This window comes from Tympanuchus pallidicinctus, unplaced genomic scaffold (assembly GCF_026119805.1).
Source record: "Tympanuchus pallidicinctus isolate F22 unplaced genomic scaffold, pur_lepc_1.0 scaffold29, whole genome shotgun sequence".
NCBI lineage: Eukaryota > Metazoa > Chordata > Aves > Galliformes > Phasianidae > Tympanuchus > Tympanuchus pallidicinctus.
In genome coordinates this window covers 3,776,018-3,796,640 of record NW_026294746.1, presented here as the reverse complement: position 1 = coordinate 3,796,640, position 20,623 = coordinate 3,776,018, and the positions used below count along the sequence as shown (strand labels likewise).

Genomic DNA, 20,623 nt, shown 5'->3' with positions numbered 1-20,623 from the left:
TGGTTATGCATTGCTTCTGGTTACCTGTCCAGGTGCAACTATCCAGTGGTGACCAGGTCACAGCACCTGCATGAGCACAGCAGCACACACTCAGGTCACTGGTTTCTGCCTGTGATCCCATTGCATGTCTCAGCAGGCAGGCACTAGGGCCAGTAGTCGTACTCCCAGTCCCTAAATGCAGCAGGACCTACCACCGTAAGACAGCAATGCCAAGATCAACACCTCCTGTTTCTGAATGCATCAGAATCCGTGCACCAGGATATCATTGCCAAGATTAACACTCCCAGCCTCTGAGCACATCACAATTCACATACCAGGATACACGTGCCAAGTTTAATGCTCTGAGCTCCCAGTGAAGGAAGATGCATGCTGCTAGCCACAGTGCCGTGGGTTTCACTCATGAACATGTTCCATTTATTCCTCATGAGCAGTGGCAGAGAGAAATAAACGTGCCGACAGATGGTTTTGGTCTTGGCATCTTGCTTTTGGTGTGAAAGTCCCCATCCTGCTTTCTTGCTGCAGGTTATTGGCCACACTCCAAGAAATGAAAATCTCCCCCAGGTTGGCAGCATGGCGCCCAGCCCAGCCTCATCAGGAACCCCAGCTTCCTTTCAGGGACCCCCGAGCATGATGGACACTGAAACAGATGAGTACATGGATTACACTGGCTGTAGCCCTGGGGGGATCTCTTCTGAATCTTCCAATATGGACCGCAGCTGCTCCAGCACTCCAGTGGGCAATGAAAGTACATCAGCAGGTAAGGCGGGGTGACACGGATAGTCAGCTACCTACTCTCTTGGGAGACTGACTCATGAAGAGAGGATAAAGGACAAGTGCACCTTATAAACTGTGTTTGTTTCATGGTAGTGTCTTGTAACTTAGCTCCCTCCATCATTGAGACAAGAGATGCATCAGAAAGTGCACCTCAAGGGTCTGTGAGCTAACAGTGCATCTTGCTTTTCCCCTGGACAGAGGTTTTTATCCCATGTCTTGGACTGGATCCAGTTGTATAGTTGCTTTAAAAATAATAATAATAATAATAAAGAATTGTGGGGCTCTTTCTGTCCCTGGCATTTCCCCAGTTATCTTTTGGGGTTTTTTTGTGCAGCGTGTGAAGTCAGACTTTTTTTTTTAATAGTGTTGAGGTACAGAAAGGCTGTACAATAGCAAATATTAGATACAGAAGGGGAAAAAAGACTGCCCTGTCTTCAGAAAGCACCACGTAACAGCAGCTCACTGGGCTCCCTTTCTCGTGCAAAAACCATTGTGCCACTTTGCAAAGTGTTACACAGAGGAGACTGCCATCGTTCTCCTCTTTTTAGAAATAAGTTTCTGCCATTATTTCCTGCTTGCAAGGATAACAAGCAGCCATCTCCTGCCCCATAGTTACCACGTAGTTGTTACGTAGTTATCTCTTCAGAAGTCCAGTTTCTCTTATGAATTCTGTTATCATCTAGTGTGGATTCAGGGATCTCTCAGCTGTCCTTCCCAGGGTGAGGTGTGTTCTAGATAGTCTGCCTCCCTCAGTTTGCTTTAATCTCACAAACATTCTCCTGCTTTGCATTCCCATAGCACATATATGAAGGTTATAAAATAGCACATCTAACCATATGCTACCATCAGATGAGCACTGCTGCGTTGTGACAGTGGATGCACCATGGCATTAAAGCTCCTCCAGAGAGCTTTGGTGGGACAGTGATTTCTGGCACTCTCTCCAGCACCATCCCATCCCATTTCCTAGGAAAAGGCCCCTCACTGCTATCCAGGTAGAGAGCAACTGCCCCTGCCCAGAGCTGAGACAGGGCTCGTGGTTGTTAGTTGGCACGAGCTGGCATAGCAGAAATGTGCAAGGACCAGACAAGCAGGAATTTCTGCTTGAAAGCCTGTGGCTGCTACTCCATGCCATTAAAGCCACCTCACCTTCTGCAGAGACAACCTTCCTCTTCCTGATGCTGTCAGTTCCTCACCTTCTGTTTCTTCTCTGTTACAGTTCTGTTTCATACATTTGTTAATGTATTTTCCATTTTCATCATACTGCTTCCGCTCTTGGGTTCTCATTTTATTTTTTTCTTTTCTTTTTCTTTTTGTTTGTTTGTTTCTTGTTTTTGTTTTCCTTTTTTTCTGCTTTTTTTTTCTTCTCTCCACGTTCTCCAGGCTGCCTGGTTCCTTCTACTGCCACTGCTGCTGCCGATGATGCTACCCACAATGCACCTCAACCTCAACCTCCACCTCTGCCTCCATCTTTCTCACAAGCCCTGCTTAGGTCTCCCATTCCCACCCTCCCCTATCTTTTCTCTCCATCTTGTCTCTCATACTCTCTGCTCAGTGCCACTCTTGGATCCAGCAGAGGCATTGTCATGCCTGCCGCCAGCACCACTGGGTTTTCGCCCATCATTGCCACTCCAACTCCAGTAAAAAGTGACGTTCCCTTAGTTCAGGATGCAGCAGGTAACACTTTGCTTTCTCTCTTAGTGTCCTTTGCCCATCTCCTTCCCCGCTCACCTTGCCCACATTTTTCTCTGCACCTTTTGAGTCAGTTAAAAAAAAGCCTTTGTCACTCTGTGTCTCACTTAACATTATCCAAGGGCCCTTCATGCCTGCTCCCTTTGTCTGCTGACATGGTAACCACAGCTATGAAGGGCAGCCAAAAAGCAGAGCAGATCATTGTGAAAAATTCAGATACCTGAGAGAATTTTCAAGCCAACTCCAAACTATGAGAGAAATCGAGCAATAACCCGTAGTGTAAAAATTCACTTTTCAGCTCTTGATAACAGCAGGATGGCCACAAAGCAAACCTTTGCTCTTGTAGCATTAATGAACTTGGACCTTGGCATTAGAACTTCAGGGCCCCCTAGGCCAGTGCCTACTGGTGTTGCGTACATCTTGGTAGGTGACTGTCTGACAGGGTACCCAGCTCCAGTAGTTTTATAGCTCCTTTCAGCCTCGCTGCTTCCTGGTCACATATAAAACCATAAAATTCAGGGCTGCTTTCCTCAGCACAAGTAACAGAGGGAAGTACAGTCAGTGTCACTTTGATGACATCATCAGGCATCTCGGGCTGTTTCTCACACTCACTGTTTGCAGCTGCTCTTACAGCTGCACACAACACATTTAGAGCTTTAGTTTCAGGCTGCCATGTTTCCCATGTGTGACTAAGATCAGAGGTGGCTCAGGCTGGGGATTCTCGTTCTGGCTGGAATGGTTTTTAGGGTGTGTCTCAGCTTTGGCTTCTCTTCCCAACTCCCAGCTCTTTTCTAGTTAATCAAGAGCATATTTGTTTCACACTAAAGAGGATTCTGGCAGCCTATAAATGTCCCAGTCATTCTTCCTGCCAGCTTTAGTGTGTGCATGTGTAGTAACATGCAAATCTGGGGCAAATGGTGGGGAGTATGGCTGGAGGACCAGCTCTGCTTGGAAGTTCAGAGGCTTTTGTCATGGGATTTGGCTGGAGAAGCATCCGCCCCATCCAGAACAGTGTTTTCCAGTGACCAAAATACAAGCTAAACTGTATTTTTAACTGATTTGCATGCTACCTACAGTATCTTACTTTGTGCTGTTCTTTCCTCTAATCACATATTTTTAAGTTTCTTTTATTTTTACCTATTGATCTTCATATACTTTTTTGAAGTGTTTACATTGTTATTAGTTGAAAAGACAAGCTTATGGCATGCACTTACCGTTGAGATTTGGTCGGGATGAAATCTGCTGAGGTTCATAATCTCCAGCTGAGCTTTAGGGACTGAATGCTGTCCAATGGCTGATGAGTGTAGCAGGTTGTCTTCTTTTTCATACCCTCGTTCTGAAACTTTGCTGTATGAGGAAAACAAAATTGGTTCAGCTGAAGTTTTAAGCACATCTGTTTGGGCTGCTGTAAAAGCTGAGCAAATGCATCGAGTTTTAAACAGGTCAGATTCCAAATTCTCTTTATTTCCCAGATATTCTGTCTTCTCTTTACAATGCCTCATCCTGTAGTACTATGTGAAGGCAAACAAGAATAGCATCCGTACTTGGTGGTTTGGCTGTAATTTCTTGTAGGTGGGGGAGGAAGGAGTTGATGTGGATAGCAGGGATTTGTCCAGGTGTGCCTAGGAGCAGAGAAGACTTTACAGTACATTTGCAAGGGGGGATGCAGAATGATCTGGTCGCGGACTCTACTGCTAATAGAAAATAAGCAGTGATAGAAAGCTACTCTTTCACTGGCAGCTGGTTAAAGTAGCCTTCGTGTGCAGTTCCACCACAATGATCTCAGCATGCATGCCCCAAACTGGTGCTCTTATTTGCAGTTTGAGCACAAGTGCACGTGATGAATGGATGTGAAAGATCTTTTGCTCTCTGCTCACACAGCAACCTGTATGGCCCATGCACACCAGGATGCCACTGTATGGGGAGGTCAGGTTGCTGCTACCCTGCCTGTAGACTTGCACCTTTCAGTATGGTGTACGTTTAATGTTTGGAGGCTTCCTTGGATAATCGTTCAAATCCTTTTCATCTAAAGAGTTGCAAGCTAGCAAGGCAGGTATAGCAAAGATAGCATCCATTGCTTTTATACCTGCTTGTCAGCAAGGAGAAAACGATCCCACAGCATTTGAACAAATGACTGTTGCCTCAGTTTCCTGGACGAGGATAAGGGCTGCTCTGGATTCTCAGGTCCCATGCACTGCATGTCTCAAATTGTGCCTCTCTTTAAAAGGATGGCAATTTCAGCATGAAGGTGGAGGGCAAAGAAGGAAAAACGTGTGTTTTAATTGCAAGCTATAATTTCCAATTACACTCACAGTTTTGCACCTGGTGTGAAATTCTTGCCTCCAACCTCGTCTGCTGCATGTTGGTCCTAGAGATTTTGATCCTGGAAATAGTAAGCAGGGAAGAAAAAAAAGTTAATAGATATAATGAGGTCGAGTCCTTGATGTCAGCTGGATCCTAGGGGACACGAGCACTAGCCAGTTATGCTGGCCCTGTGAATGAAACTGGAAGATAGATGAGGGCTCTTTATTTACTAGGGGCATCATGTGATTTTTGAGACCCATGGGAAAGCTGTAGAACTGGTATTTTCTCTTGGAGTCCGCTGGCTAGTGGTGATGAGAATTGGCCCCATTGAACATCTGTCCATCTGTCTTTCTAAGTGCACTCATCGTAATATGTAGGCTCATTACAGTGAGGGATGTTGCAGTCTCCTGGCCAAAGTCCATCCTATTTCTATAAATTCCCCCCCTTGCACTTTCAATCACACATGGGATCTTCCTCCACTTCCTGCCTGTTCTTGGCAGTTGTAGTGTGTTATGGTGTCCTGCTCACAAGGAGCCTGGGTAGGGGAAAGCAGTGTGCACCTGCTGGTTTGAAAACGCTTAAACTCGTTTATTACTTGAACCACAATGAACTGCTGTAAAACACATCAGCCCTTGGACTGAAAGAAGCCAACTCCTCTGCATTAAAGTTTAGTTTAAGAGGAAAGCATGACTAGAGATAACAGAGCAGCAGGAGAAACTCTCAGAGTTGCAAAACAGAAAAGGAGCAGTGGTATTTGGATAATATTAAGTTATACAAGAGTGGCAATTGGAGGCAAGGGGGGACATGCTGAAAATCAAAGGAAGTGATGTGCAGCACCAGTCAGCCAGCAGCCCCAGAGCTGAGGCTTACTGAGAGCCGGGAGATGAGCTGCTGGGGGGGACTGTTGTGGTGTTGCCTGTGCAAATAGAGAACTTGCCAGGACAGTTAGGGGATGAGGAGAGACCTGTCAGCAATAGCACTCTTCACTTTTTCTCCTCAGGGAATACCATCACTATGCCAACTGCCTCGGGGGCCAAAAAGCGTTTCTGGATTATTGAGGACATGTCCCCGTTTGGCAAGCGCCGCAAGACTGCATCCTCACGCAAGATGCTGGATGAAGGGATGATGCTGGAGGGATTTCGGCGCTACGACCTCTACGAGGACTGCAAGGACTCCAGCTGCCAATTCTCTCTCAAGGTTACCCACTACCACTGCACGCGGGAGAATTGTGGCTACAAGTTCTGCGGCCGTACCCACATGTATAAGCACGCCCAGCACCACGACCGCGTTGACAACCTGGTATTGGATGATTTCAAGCGCTTCAAGTCTTCGCTGAGTTGCAACTTCCCAGACTGTCAGTTCTCTGGCAATAGCACACACTTCCACTGTCTGCGCTGCGGCTTCCGCTGCACTGACAGCACTAAGGTGACGGCCCACCGTAAGCACCACGGCAAGCAGGATGTCATCAGCGCTGCCGGCTTCTGCCAGTTCAGCTCGAGCGTGGACTGCGAGGTGCCCGACTGCAAGTACAAACTCAAGTGCTCCCACTTCCACTGCACCTACCCTGGCTGCAAACACACGGTGGTGGGCATGTCGCAGATGGACTCGCACAAGCGCAAGCACGAGAAGCAGGAGCGAGGGGAGCTGCCTGCCATCTCTCCTGGCCCCGAAGGCCTCGCCCACTCCGCTCTTGAGTACGACATCCAGAACTCTTCCATCAACCTGGACAGTTCCCTCAACCTCAGCACTGACAACAACAGCAGCTCCCTCTTCTTCCTGCAGAACGCGGCTGGTGTGGGCCTCAATGACTCCCTGGACCTCAGCAAGAAGCAGTCAGAAGTCGCTGAAGGGCCCTCCCCCAGCAGAGCCGGGGCCGCCCCTCCGGAGCCGGGGGCAGCAGCATCAGGCTCTGGTGAGGTGGAGGATGAAGATGACTCTTCCCAAGAGGATGAAGAGGATGACGAGGAGGAGATGAACGAAGAAGAAGAGGATGATGAAGAGGAGGATGACGATGATGACGACGAGGAAGATGACGAAGAGGAAGACCTGAACACGGATTCTGAAGAATCGCTGCCTGACCCCGAGGGCCTGGCCACTAAAGATGATGGGGAACCAGAGGAGGGTGCTTCTTCTTCCACAGACCATGGTGATGCTTCCAGGCCGCAGGACGAGGCAGCTCCTGCCCTTCCTCCAGCCTCAGCTCCTGCTCCGGCTCCCGCTGCTGCCCTAGCCTCTACGGTTGCTCCAGCAGCTTCTCCTTAATCCTAGAGACAACAGCAGCAGTGGTTTGGTTTTGATCTTACAGAATTACTTAGGGGACCCCACATGAGGCAAGAACAAAGATTGGGACGGCAAATGAAATACAAACTCCGTGCCACACACACGAGAGAGAGGAAGGAAGGAAACCTATGCTCCACAGGCCCCGTAAGAGAGACAGGTTCGCAGCGGGACTGGTGCTGCATTGCTTCATTCTGCAGATCACAGAACACAGGGGCAGGATGCAGCAGAAAAGTACCCTTTTATATGGACGTGAACCTCGAGGGTACCAGCTGCTTTTCCTTGTCTCCTGAAAGGTGCATGGGGCCTGCGCCCATCTGGGGACCCTTTGTTATGGGTGGGGTTCTGTCCCCCCATTTTTCTTTCTGGGTATTTTTTTTTTTTTCCATGTTTTCAGTTGTACGATATTAATAATAATCTCCACTTCTTGGAGGGGGGTGGGTGGGAACAACAGGTAATGAATTGTAGAAATATATATTTGTGTGTGTGTCTCTTCTATATATATAATGTACACACACACACACATATATAATATGCAAGGAATTGGTGTCACAAAGACAACTAGCTCAGTTTTTGCCAGTGGGAAGGAGGGGGGCGAGGGGTGCTCACTCTCCCCCACCTTTCTCCCTCTCTCTCTCTTCTTTCTCCAGCATTAAATGGATGGCATCAGACAGCAGAGGGTGGGAGTGGGTATTTATTGTCACGCAAATGAGGATGCATTAATGAATGAGCAGGGGTGGGAATGGGACACTCCTCTGTTCTTCCAGATCCTTTTTACTATTAATGATGATAATTTTGAATGCTATTTATATTGTAAAACTTTCTCTGTCTACAGCTGTAAGGCACCTCTCCCCATCCCTGCTGTTCCGCCTGTAGGGATTGAGCTGAAGTAACTCGGGAAGGGCGCAGCGGGCAGTTAAAGGGTTTGTCACACTGGAGGGCTGGGGTTCAACTCCCATCCAGTTCCATCTCATCCCAACCCCAGGTGCTTTCCCTCTGTTGAGGGTGAGGCTTTTTTGTGGTGCTTCAGTATCCCCATCTCAGGAGGACTCGGTAGAGTCAGGAGGTTGTGAGCTGCAGCACAAGGAGCACTGTGCTCGCAGCAGAGCATCCCAGCCGTTAACGCAGCCTTGAAAATACTACTTGCTCTCTGCCCCACGCAGTCCCATGATGACAGGTATGATGTCCCCACTCCAGGCCCTCCTCCCCTGCCTTTCACTGGAGATGGGCACGGCTTTCTGCACGGACTAAAATGTAGCTCTGGTGACTTCCAGAAGAGGGTGAAGGCACCACTGAAGAGGGAGAAGGCAGACAGGCATTCAGGATCCCATGTGGGATGTCCCACTTCTTTGCTCAGCACTGGGTGGGGACCATTCTGCAGCACCCACGAAGCTATTTGCCTAGCCTTGGTTCTTGCAGCCACAAAACCTGAGGCTGTTGCAAGCTGCACAGCACAGACAGATGTGGGGAGATGCCAGCAGAGGCCAGGATGCAGTCCAGCTAAAAAATGATGCTTTTCTGTGCCCATACTGATAAATTTTCCTGAGTAGGGCTGATAGTTCAGGCATTGCATGAGTAAGTGGAATTTAGTAAGCTGGGACCTGCCGCCTCCGGAAGCTTGGGCTTTCCCTGGTCACAGGTTCATCTTCTCCCTGCTCTCTTTTCCTAGCCCAGGCTGGGAACACACACTACAGGAGACTGCCCAGGACTCGGGCAGGTGAGGTTGTAGCTGTCTGACCCCAAATCCTCACCAGAGTCTGAGAAAGAGGGCTTCTCTGCATCCACACAGCTCCAGAAGGACCAGCCGTACAGACTCGTTCTGTCATAGCTCTGTCAGTGCCAGTCTGTAAGTACACCAGCCTAGCGAAAGGTTCCTCATGTCTGAGCTGAGTCCTTTTTTCTCTTTAAGCCTGGTTGGTTTTTGTTTCCTTACATGCAGCCCCTCCTCAAGCACTTCAGCTCCGAGGGATCCCCACAGTTTGTTTCTACCCTGAACAGATAAAGGCCTCAAGGAGTTGAGATTGCTTTTTTTTTTTTAATTATATCCCTTAGGAACTGGTGTAGATCAGGTCTGATTTATAAACAAGCAGCACGGCTGTGTACATGTGGGGACAGAATGTTCGGATGATGCTTCAAAAGGAAAGGCAAAAAAAAAATTGAGAAGTTGTACAGTATTTTTTTTTTCTGTAAAGGTTATTACTATATATAGAACAAAAGAGAAACAACCAATGCCAGGGGGACGAGGGGGGTCACCTGCCTTCTGTAAAGCCCTTAGATACGGTTAATTGTGTGCAATTTTTTTTTTTCTTTTTTTTTTTTTCTTTTTTTCAATGTAGTGTTTGTTTGTAGGGGGTGGCAGGGGAGGGGGGCCTTAACTCTGTGGTTTGAGGCTGACTTCACACTCCTAGCACTGACCGGAGCTGCACGATTCCGAATTTTTAACTTGAATTTTGTAGAGATGAAACAAATGAAAACAAATGAAATATTGTTATTACTAGTTTGTAGTTTATTTAATACTTTGGAGTTCTTTTCCTCTATCAGTTATTTTGTGTGGCTTTTATTTTTACAGGGTTTCATTCTGTTGTTTGTTTTTGTTTTGTTTGGTATATCCCCTGCCCTCTGCTGTGTATTTTCTAGCACACGTAACGAAGCTCCCGTTTCTGGGGCTGAGTGTGGGAACAGAGACCTGGAATTTCTAGAACTGAGATGGGGCAAAGACCTTTGCTTTAATGGCATTTGCTGCAGGTTCTGTAATTGTCCCTTTTTCCCCTATTCAGCCACTCACATCGTATGATGATGGGCTGCAGGAGGCCCCTCAGCTGTAGCACAGGCCCCATCTTGCACACCAGACGTTTTCTCTTGGCACCCAATGGACATAACTGACTTCTGTGGGGTCAGCGTGGAGCCCCTGCCCTCACACCCCATCCTCTGAGCACAGCCAGCAGGGCTGCTCAAGCAGCAAGGCAGGCACTCCCTGGGGCACCTCAGTACCACTGGGGACAGAGGAGCCATGCCTGCTGCTACATGCAGTGTCTGTGCCTCTACCCCAGCCCACCCCACCAAGCTGCACTACTGAACCACCACAAGGCAGCAGGAGAAGGCCGAGGCACAGAGGAGAGGGGAAGCTGCACTCAGCAGCTCTTTGCTGTGCTGATGCAGAGCTGTTCCACACCTCCTTCATGCGGCTCAGTGTGCCCGAGGGGCCCATGTTTATCTATGCACACCACCTTCCCCCTCCAGGCACCTGACTTCTCCCCAGTGTCTCGGCCTTTCTCCCCATCCTTTATCACCTCTCCTCCAGGAGCTGGCACAGGGAACGCAGGTCCTTTCCCAAGAGGCTGACCTGTGCCCCATGGCCCTGCCTGGTGTGTGCTGCCCTGCCTTCCCCCAGCCCTGTACCTGCAAAGCTCTCACTGCATCCATCAACAACAACGAGAAGTTTAGAAAGTTAAGCCCGTCTTTTTCTGCCGTGCTCAGGCTTTAATTCAGCAAAACTCTTAAGCAAACGCTTTGTGAGCTGGAGCAGAGAGGGGCCCATTGCAGAGGGGTGGTTCTTCGCTTCATGCGATCGCATCGGCAGAACCATTGCCACGATGCTGTAAGTGCTTACAGAACGACCAGAGAGAGCAAACTGTGTGAGGAGGGGGAAAGAGAGAGGAAACGGAACTGTTCTGTCCAAAACAAAACGAAAAACAAACAAAATAATCCTTGGGATGGACCCTCCTGATTCTGCTACCATTCACTGCTGAGGAGCAAAAAACGAAATCAAAACCATTGACTAGACGGTTCTTTCTAGCCACAAACTCAACTGGATTAAAAGTCTGCGTGGAAGGAATTTTGTAAAGAAAAAAAAAAAAAAAAAAAAAGAAAAACTTTTTTTCCAATGTAGCAAAAAAAAAAAAAAAAAAAGAAAAAAAAAATTCATAAAACTATAAAGAAAAAAGACAAAAAAAGACAAAGAGGGAGAATTCTAGCCTTTTGTAATATCCATATTGCACACTAGGACTATAAGCCATTGCTAGCTCATTTTGAATTTTAAATGTGTAATTTTTTTTTGTTTTGTTGTTGTTTTATTTTTTTCTTTCTGTGGGGGAGGGGGGAAATAAATGCTTGAACCACCAATGCTCTTTTTAATGTTTTATAAATATGTATGTGTATATATATAAATATAAAAATAATATGTATGCACATATATATGTGTGTGTGTATATATCTATATGTATATACATATATATAGATATATAGATATATATATAGGTTTTGAGACAAAAATGCAGAAAGTGAAAAAAAAAACCACCCTAAACAGGACGGTGTGCTCTGATTTACTTGAATCTGGTCTCTTCAGCACCTGCGTTATTAAGAACTGAATATTTTTCCACTTGAATTTAGTGCTATTAGAAATTTAATATATGTGTTTTATTTATTTGATTTTTTTTTTTTTTTTTTTTTTTTTTTTTGCATGACTGATGCAAGGTTTGACATTTTCACTCAATAAAAACTGGAAAAAAAAAACAACCAAAGTTTCAAGTGATGGAGTTGTCTTCTTGACTGAGGAGGTGTTTTATTTTTTGGACAGCTGACACATCTCAGAGCAGTTCGGGTCTTCTAAAGCACCGCAGCCCTGGTGATGCCCCCACACCCCCTTAACAGCCACTTTTAGCACCAGCACTGCGGTGATAAGTGCAAAAAGAACAGAGTTCTCTTTTTATGGACTCTGGCCTCGAACTTTTTAAGCAGCCTTGCTGCAGTTCCATTTGAAACGTTCAGCAGGGCAGTGATGGAGGCGATCAGTCACAGCATCACAGAACGGCCTGGGTTGCAAAGGAGCACAGCGCTCATCCAGTTCCAACCCCCTGCCCAGGCTGCCCAGAGCCACATCCAGCCTGGCCTTGAATGCCTGCAGGGATGGGGCATCCACAGCCTCCTTGGGCAACCTGTGCCAGCGCATCACCACCCTCTGGGTGAAAAAGTTCCTCCTAATGTCCAACCTAAAGCTCCCCTGTCTCAGTTTAAAACCATTCCCCCCTCTTCTATCACTATCCACCCTCATTCCCCCTCCTGTTTTTACGCTCCCTTCAAGAACCGGAAGGCCACAATGAGGTCTCCCTGGAGGCTTCTCCACACTAAACAATCCCAGTTCCCTCAAACTCTCCCCATAGCAGGAAACAGGCAATGCTTATGCCTCTGTGATTTGCTGATGGGGGATGTGAATTAGAGATGCAGCCACTTGCGTTTTGACTTTTCCCTTCCCACCTCAGTCTGCAAACTGGGACCCAAGGTAGCACCGTGCTTGCTGGCACACACAGAAAACCTTACAGTGGCATCCAAAGCCCTCTAAATTTAGAGCTGTGTGATTATCACCCTATCAAAAGAGAATCAAGGGCCATCCTGTCTGCATGAAAGGCGTGGGACCAGTCATCTCACTGACAAGAACCAAAATGCAATGCTGAAGCCAGATATCGTGATGGAACTTCACAAGGCTACACAAAACTGTACACTACACATCCAAGATCTAGAAGGAAGCATTCCTTACCTGGCCCCTCTGTAGCTTCCTCCTGCTGCTGTCACTTGCACGTGCCACGTGTTGGCAGAGAGAAGTGACTGCCGGTGAGGATGAGAAAGTCCTTTTCAGGGCAGATTTTGTCCTTCCATCCACACTGCCACAGCACTGCCTTGGAGCAGCCGAGCCAGCAGTCGTGAGTGCCAGCTGCAAAGGAACAACAGGTAAGATAAACCCTGGGTGCTCAGTGCAGTTTGTTCCCACCGTTCTACCTGAACAAACGCCAGGCCTGGGCGCTTCCTCACCAGCTCCGGAAACAGGCTTTCCCTACATGCTCTATGAGGCACATAGGCACAGGCAGCAGGTGCCAATTGACAAGGACCTGAACAAGCTGTTTGAGGAGGCAAGGAGCAGTGGCAAAGTTCTCGTTTTACCCAAAGAAAGCAAAGCAAACTCCTCCTGCTTTGCTCTTCCCCGCAATGAAAGCAGCTGGGTGTCTGAGCCTGCTGCCCTCTGCCACCGGTCAGAGAACCCAGGAGCAGCACAGCAGAGCCTGATGAGCCCCATGCACTGCCAGGAGCTGCCTCCTTATTAGCAGAGAGGATTAGACTGCTCTCTCTTTCAAAGCCCCCTGGTTGCTCTGCTGCAGCTCCCAGCCATCCTGTTTTCAGATGTCATTATCTGAACATGCTCCTAATCCGACCTCAGAGCAGAGGTTTGCTCTCTCTGGAGCTCTGCCCACAGCACCGGGGATTTTTACATCACAGTCTATCTGAGGGGACATGACACGACTCACAGCTTGGAAGCTCCTGCTGGAACTTGCCTGCTTGCAGAACTCTCACTGCACTTCATAAAAGAATGGCTAAAATTGAGGGAGAGGCAGCGAGTTGAACAAATCAAAGCCTCACTACTGCATTCCTTCCAAGCCCTCGCGATGGGTGATGCTGCAGCTCTGCATCCACTGCACTCAGAGCCTCCAGGAGGGAGGGCAGCAGACACCCAGCAAGGCATCTTGCTTTAAGGTCTGGACAACAATTGGGCACTGTTGCTGCTATTGTACACTGATTACATCGAGCCAATCCCTGTAACAGCATTTTTTGAGCACAGAACCCCACAGTTAACATGTATTCACAAAACTACACTGCCTGTTTTACAGAGGCACAGGACATTGGCTCTTCAGCACGTGACAAGCAATAAGCAGCAGCCACCAGCACAGGCACCCTCAGCAGGAACATCCCTCAGCACCAGCCCAGCCCAAATAGAGCCCTGCTTTCCCTTTCCATATGATTCATAAGACTTAAAACCAAAACAGGCAGCAAAAGTTCAACTACCTCAAACGAAGAAGCATTCCAAGTATTCTAGGACACAGAATGGGAGACCAGATGGTTCTGCTGCTGCTTCCCATCATCCTGTTTTTCAGATGTCATTAAATAAACCAGCCTTAGCACAGGGACCTGTCCTTGCTGAGCCACATGGGCCAACGCAGACAGAAATAAAGGCAACAGACTATCAGTGCTGGCCTGCAGCAGGGGTAATGGCCATCCTGGTGGCTCTGAAAGATGATCATCACAATTTGTCTAAGTACTTCTTACAGAGCCTAGCGTGGATATTTATGTGGGTTACTAGGAAAACAGTACTTTGGGTTACACCTCTCCTTCTGTCCAGACCGACAAGGAATGGTTTCCATACTGCAGCAGGCACTCACTCCATTTGTAGCAATCTTTCTTACAAACTCATCAGCTCCAGACTGCGCTCCTCTTTAGCAGGCAGCCGTCCCACAGGAGCTGTGAGCACAGGATGCCCAGCAGTCACCAGCAGGTGTGCAGAGCCACGAGTGCCACAGAAACTCCTCACAGCTTGCTCAGATGAGCACTAAGTGCAGAAAAGCAGGCCTGGCTGGGAGGATGGTGACTCTGGTAGCACAATGCCTCCTACACCCAGGCAGAAGGAAATTCTGAGTTCTGATGCTTACTGGTAGAGGAAAGGCAGCTGTTATGACGCACAACACATACTGGGCATAACTCAGAGCTTGCAAGGACTGAGGCTCAGCACTGGCTTCACACAGCACGCCGACTTCAAGAAAGGACAGGAGACTTGCTGGGGAAATAGGTCTGTTAAATAAGCCCATCTCCATACCTCTAGAGAATGAAATTTGGAATGGAATGGGATTTCAGCGTAGATGAGCAGCAGTCAGGGTCCCTGGCTATGAGTCTGCATTGGACATAATAACACATTCGAGGCCAGGCTGGATGTGGCTCTGGGCAGCCTGGTCCGGTGGCTGGCAACCCTGCACATAACAGGGGGGTTGGAACTGGACGATCATTATATTTCAACCCAGGCCATTCTATGATTCTATAAATACAAAGCACAAACCTTCCATAAAGTAAGCGTTGGCACCAACAGCCCTGCTGCACAGTGCACACAGACTGCTCACGGCCCAGCTGAGTTCCACACACACTTGTGGGCTGGTGCAGTCAGGCACACTGCTTTACAAACACACAGTGCCATCCTGCAAGGTCACTGCAAGGCCTTTCACAGAGGGAGCTCTGGAGGAAAGGGGAAGGATAGAAACTAAGCAGATCCCCCTCTTTCCTTTGCCCCCACTTGCATTCCATTGAAGACTGAAGCTGTTGCAACTTGACAGTAAAATCTCATTTCATTTCAATTGGAACATGAACTTTTAAGACCTCTCTGAAAGTCAACGAGCAGCCCGTACCCATTGCAAACAAAAAAGCATGCAGATCACCAAGAACTTTGGAGTTTCACTGGTGAAACTCCAACTTCAACTACGCACACATACACAGATAAAAGATTCCTGTCTCTCTCTCTACAAATCAATGGTAAACTTAAGTTTAATTTGAATAAATTGGGAAAGAGTGAGAGCACACATGACTATGTGTATGCATTCTTGTACATGCCTATTTTCTGCAGGTTTGCATAGTACTCAAGAGGGGACAAGGGAAGCCCCTAGTCTGGGTGACAGCACACACCAACATGTGAAGGACCTGCAGGGCTGATGTTTATTGTGCCCGCTACAGTCATAAGCTGTGGGTATGTAATGCACTTCCAGAGTTTTTCCGTGACCTTGCAACATTTTGGTTTACTTTCTCTTTTGTCTCACTTATTGTGGGGAGAGAAAACAACAGGAGGGAGGACAAGTTTTTGGTGGCAAGGTGGAGCTCGCTGGGTCCCTCACCTGGGTGCTCTGCAGATGGGAGCAGGGCCGTGACCCCAGGCTGCAGGGTGCTCTGCCACCTCCGCTCCTCCTGTCCCCAAAGTGCCCCAGCCCCATCCTGGCTGTGGGGGTGGCCAATGGAGGCAGCTTCCCTCCTTCCTTTTGCTCTTTTTTGGCAGGGAAACTTTTAAACAAACAAATGAAGAAACACTGAGGATTTAAGTAAACAGACCAAGATTTATCTGACAGGCAGACTAAGGAGCCCGGCCTGCCCTCTTCCCTTCCCACAGGGCAGGGTTCTGTCTCGTGCTCCTGGTACCAACAGCCCTGAGCCCCTCTGTCGCCCACAGTCCTGTGCCCACTGCCTGCCTCCATCTCACCCTGAACCTGTGTCTGCTGCTGGGAAGGGCTGCTATCACCGTACAGCAAGGAACAAACGAAGCCATAGCAGCAGACAGGCAGGCACACAGAGATGAAACCTGCTGTTCATGCTGTACCAGGGCAGGAAGCACCAAACCATGCATCTGCATTGGAGGACAGCAGCAGTTTAACACACAGCCTTCTGTCCATGCACACATCAGTTTGAAATGCTTTAACTAAAGCAAACTTGTTCAGAGGGATGGAGGAACATCCACACAACTTTAATTAAGTCAGTTACTTAGCTAGCTTATCAAAGTGAATGGATAAAGTTGGAAGCAGCCTGTGTCTGAAGTGTAGAGAGCAAAGGGGAAAAGCATGGGGCAAGAGGAGACAGGCAGGCATGGCAGCAGGCTGGAACCAGCAGCAGGAGGGCTGACAAACCAGACACACCAGGCAGATAAAGTGGCTGAGAGATGGACAAGAAGGCTGGCAAAGGGAAAAATAGGCAACAAAGAAGCCAGTCGTAGTCCTGGATGCTCTGAATCAATCCTAACCAACCAATCACCTCCTCAATCAGGAGGAACTGTCCTAGAGAAACCAAGTATTTAATCTAAAACAGAAAAACAGTGCAACCTCAACTGCCCCTCCACTCCTTGGGCATGTTCTTGCAGCTCACATCATAAAAGATCTCTCATAACTCGCACAAAAACAGAAGAGAAAAACCTGAAGGGTTAAATCCTTCAGTAGATGCAGAAAAGAAGGGCTTGCAGGGAAGAGGGGCACACTGAGATGCTCCATGCTGCAAGTAACCCCTGAGCAGTCCTTGCAAAGCATCTGGGGAGATTTTTAGTCTGAAAGACACTTTACAAAAATAAATTATAATTGAGTTTAATAATCTTCCCCTTTCCAGAAAGGGCCTGACAGATGCTGCCTAGTGCTCACTTCTGCCCCATTTCAAATATTTTTACCTTATTAGGATGAAATATATTATTTTTCTAATGAAAGGGTTTTTTTTTTTTTTTCCAAAGAGCCGGTTTTCCTTTCGTCCAGCTGGTGCCTTTATTAGGTTAGTGCTTGCTCCCTTTTGAGGATGGGATTGTTTTTTTCCCTGAGCTGGGAGAGACCATGCCAGCCCCTGGATCCACAAGTGTGCAGCTCAGAGCCTCCAGTGCTCAGCAAGAGGAGGACCTGGACTCCCTGTGTCCTTCGTGCTCCCCATGAATTCAATTAGGTACACTTCCACTATCTTATTTACTATTTTTTTCCTGACAGCACAGGCAGTGGTAAGGTCCAGACTTCCATCAATACAACAGATGGACGCAGCTCAAAAGGTGCCTTCAGAGCCTGACTCTTGAGGAAGTGTAATGATCTGGGAGATGTGAGGATGAAAGAGAAAATTAAGAAAGCTGGACACTCTCTCCTGTGCCCTCAGGTAAATAATTTCCTCCTTTTCACCTCCCAGCATTGCTTTATTTGTGTTCTCAGCTCCTGGAGGCCAAGCCCCTTACAAGGTGTGCACTTGCAGTGGGGCAGAGCTCAAAGCCCAGACTGGAAGGCACTGAGCTCAGGCTTGGTATCAGGCTTTGGCATGCTGGCTCACCAGCACATACAATTGGTGCTGTACACGAGGCTCCACCACACAGAAGAACTTTACAAATCTTGACTTCAGTACGGCAAGGCTGCAACAAAAAGCTACGTGGCCTTGCTATCCAGCCCAGGTTTCTTCAGGTACCACACAGCCCTACCAAAGCGAAGGCAAAAGCAGCCTCTATTTCTGTAGCAAGCATTGCAAACAAGCAGCTAAGCAGACTGTTTTTTCCCTCAGCCCTACTCCAGGCAGCATCACAGCTTTCCCTACTGCCCTGCTGCCACCTTGCAGTAAACCTCACACTAAAGTAAGGTACCCCTGGAAAAGCAGCCCATTCTCCCCCATTCACCCACTCCACCAAAGCCAAAAGTAAGAAAGAAAACGTTTAAAAATCACTTACCTGCTAGAAGTAGCTCAGCTCCACCACACAAAGACCACATCTAAAATGTCTGCCTCTAAACCTGGGGGGTGGTTCAGCTCATCACCCACAGCTGTGCAGTCCAGGCCAGAGGAGCCAAGCAATCAGAGAGAGTGGCTGCAGCTGGGCAGGGGGCTGCAATCACTGCACCACAGGGCACAGCCAATAAGGGGAGTTTGTGTCACCTGCAGGACCTACAATGCAATCTGCTTCCTCAAGTTGCTTTCTCTGCAGCCTTTATTTGTCACATCCCAGTGCACACCAGATGGTAATTTTGCCATCATCTGGGAAAACTGAGGCACACTGCAAGTAAAATGTTCTGTAAAACGTTGGGCAGCAAACAGCAAGATCATGGGGGACCCTGCTGTCCATCCCTTCTGATCTCACACACTGCTAGGTTTCACCCTGGGCATCAAAATACAATAAAGGAACTCTTGATTCTACAAAGGTGCACGTAGGGCCAACTGGTTACAGCTGGGGGTGAGGAGGGTTGGACAAAGAGGATCAGGAGCCGTGTCTCACTTAATCCTTTCCCACTTTGTCACATGTTTTGAGCTCCCCACGTTCTCTTGCAGCTATTGAAAGGGGAGGGTTTATATCCTCAAATTACTGGAAAGTGCCAGCCTGACATTATCCCCCCTAGGGGAGAACACAGGCTCAAAGGGCTTCACTGCTATGTGCTCAAATGACACTGTTCAGAGGAAGCTAGTTCTCTTCACTCTCTCTCTTCTTAGTTCCAAAAACCCATAGAAACCATGCAGTAAACCCACTGCACCCACCTGCCCATGCTGTTACTTTTCTTTCTGTGCCAAAACCAAGGCTGGTTACACAGTCCTTGAGTAAGCCACAGGGTGAGTGACTGCTTGTGCTGCCTTGTTGTGTGTGCAGAAGAAGGGCTGACTACCTGGTCACCTTTCAGGTAACATGATGGCACTCTCAGTGTCTACTGTCTGGTGGGCTAAACATTTCACGCAGCAGCTCATACAAGAAGCTTGTTTTTAGCAATAATAATAATAATAATCACAAGTTAGCAGTCAGTACGGTTCATCAAGACCAAAATACTTGCCCTGAAACTCCTGCTGTGCTGCTGAGAGACAAGAAAGGAGAGACTGAGGAGTGACACTCATGACTCCCAAAAATACCAGCTGCTAAGAAGGTCTGGTTTCTTCCAAATTCTATGCTGGAGGGTTAGGTCACTTCAACAGAGTACATAGGACCCCATCAGGAGGCTCAGAGATGGTTTTTTTTCAGCTGTGGACTACGAGGGAATTTGCTGGGACTTGTATCTGGTTGGGGAAAGGAAAAAACATGACCTATCCAGCTGGTAAAAGCTGTAAGAAGCAAAAGCTAAGAGAGTGAAAAGGGTAGATGAGGAAATCTACCTTTTATTCTGCAGAAATTTAATGGTAAATGGATTGAACACGGGTAACATGAAGGAAAAGGGGGAAAAAATGAACCCTCAGAGATGGTTGTATTGTAAACCTCGTAAGTCACTTTGCAAGGCACATACCTCAGCAACATATTTTCCACATTTCACCAACTGCTGTTGTCCAGGCACTTTCTATTTTCAAAACCTTCTATGTATATAAAATGTACACAGGCAGGACAATACTTTTTCATTACATCCTCGTGTTCAGTCGTGTTTTCTTTTCACGAGGATTCTTGGCTTGGAGAAATGAAAAGTGCCATCTCTTAATACAAATCTGTCCTTTTAAACACTTTCAAATTTGCCCTGTTTTAGCTAAATGTGACGTTCTTTGTGAACGTTAAACAGCAGAGACACACACACACACACACACACACACACACTCACTCCTGGGGAAGATATTCGTCCATTTAAGGAATGAGAAATCATCACATCCAGCAGCAGGTCTAAATACAGTAATATGAAGGTTCCTTTCGCTCCCCCTGAGCAGGAAAATGTCACTGTGTACCAGACACCCAAATACTCAGGAATCAAGTAAATCCCTCTTTTTTAGGAGGGAGCCAAATACTTCTGTTGAACAAAGATGGGACGGCAGTAGCTGCAAGTGCTGGATGCCACTTCTTTCAATGGCTTCTGTACTGACATGGCAGGGCTCAGAGCAGTCACGGGACACGGCACCGCATTCTCTGCTGGCAGATAAGGCTGAGGGCCATGGGATATCTCACACACTGCCTTCAGCACCTCCTGCTGCTGGGGTGGAACGGAGTGCGGCGTTGCATTCTGCACCCTGCAGAGCCTCCTGCTGGGAGGAAGGGGACCAGAGGAGCTGCATTTTACTCACCCACGATCCACCATCTCACCCTCTGCAACAATGGAGGCAGCCTAGAATTACGGTACTGTCGCAGCTGTCTGCACTGAGCTGTGTATTGCATTTCCACCATTCTCTGCGCTGCCTCCTGCTGACATAACCTAGGACTGGAGCAGCTAGAAAATAAACCAACCACCAAGAAAACATTTTATAAGGACTGAATTTCCACAGTGCGCCCACTTTCCTCCCTTTGCCACCCTGTATATTTCTCCCCCCAAAAAAGAGCCACAGCAATCCAGTAACA

The 20,623-nt window shown here is 47.8% G+C and overlaps 1 protein-coding gene and 2 long non-coding RNA genes across 8 annotated transcripts in view; 2 read left to right on the top strand and 1 right to left on the bottom strand.

The window, feature by feature from the left end:
• Positions 1 to 7,400, top strand: part of CASZ1 (castor zinc finger 1) — a 148,291-nt gene extending 140,891 nt beyond the window's left edge. For 4 of the 6 annotated variants that reach the window (XM_052691425.1, XM_052691426.1, XM_052691423.1 and 1 more), the window contains 3 exons: positions 523 to 757; positions 2,155 to 2,448; positions 5,768 to 7,400. In XM_052691425.1, coding sequence (XP_052547385.1) covers positions 523 to 757; positions 2,155 to 2,448; positions 5,768 to 7,029 — 1,791 coding nt within the window. In that variant the 3' untranslated portion in view covers positions 7,030 to 7,400. The remainder of the gene's footprint in view (positions 1 to 522; positions 758 to 2,154; positions 2,449 to 5,767) is intronic. The other 2 variants (XM_052691424.1, XM_052691427.1) reach the window with 2 other exon arrangements.
• LOC128084853 (uncharacterized) lies at positions 3,685 to 18,370 on the bottom strand. The gene is made up of 4 exons (XR_008208703.1): positions 18,068 to 18,370; positions 12,578 to 12,751; positions 4,776 to 4,846; positions 3,685 to 4,085 (listed from the first exon to the last, which is right to left on the bottom strand). It is a non-coding gene; the product is annotated as an uncharacterized LOC128084853 (long non-coding RNA).
• LOC128084852 (uncharacterized) lies at positions 17,165 to 20,523 on the top strand. The gene is made up of 2 exons (XR_008208702.1): positions 17,165 to 17,511; positions 20,065 to 20,523. It is a non-coding gene; the product is annotated as an uncharacterized LOC128084852 (long non-coding RNA).
• Positions 20,524 to 20,623: the final 100 nt, after the last annotated feature.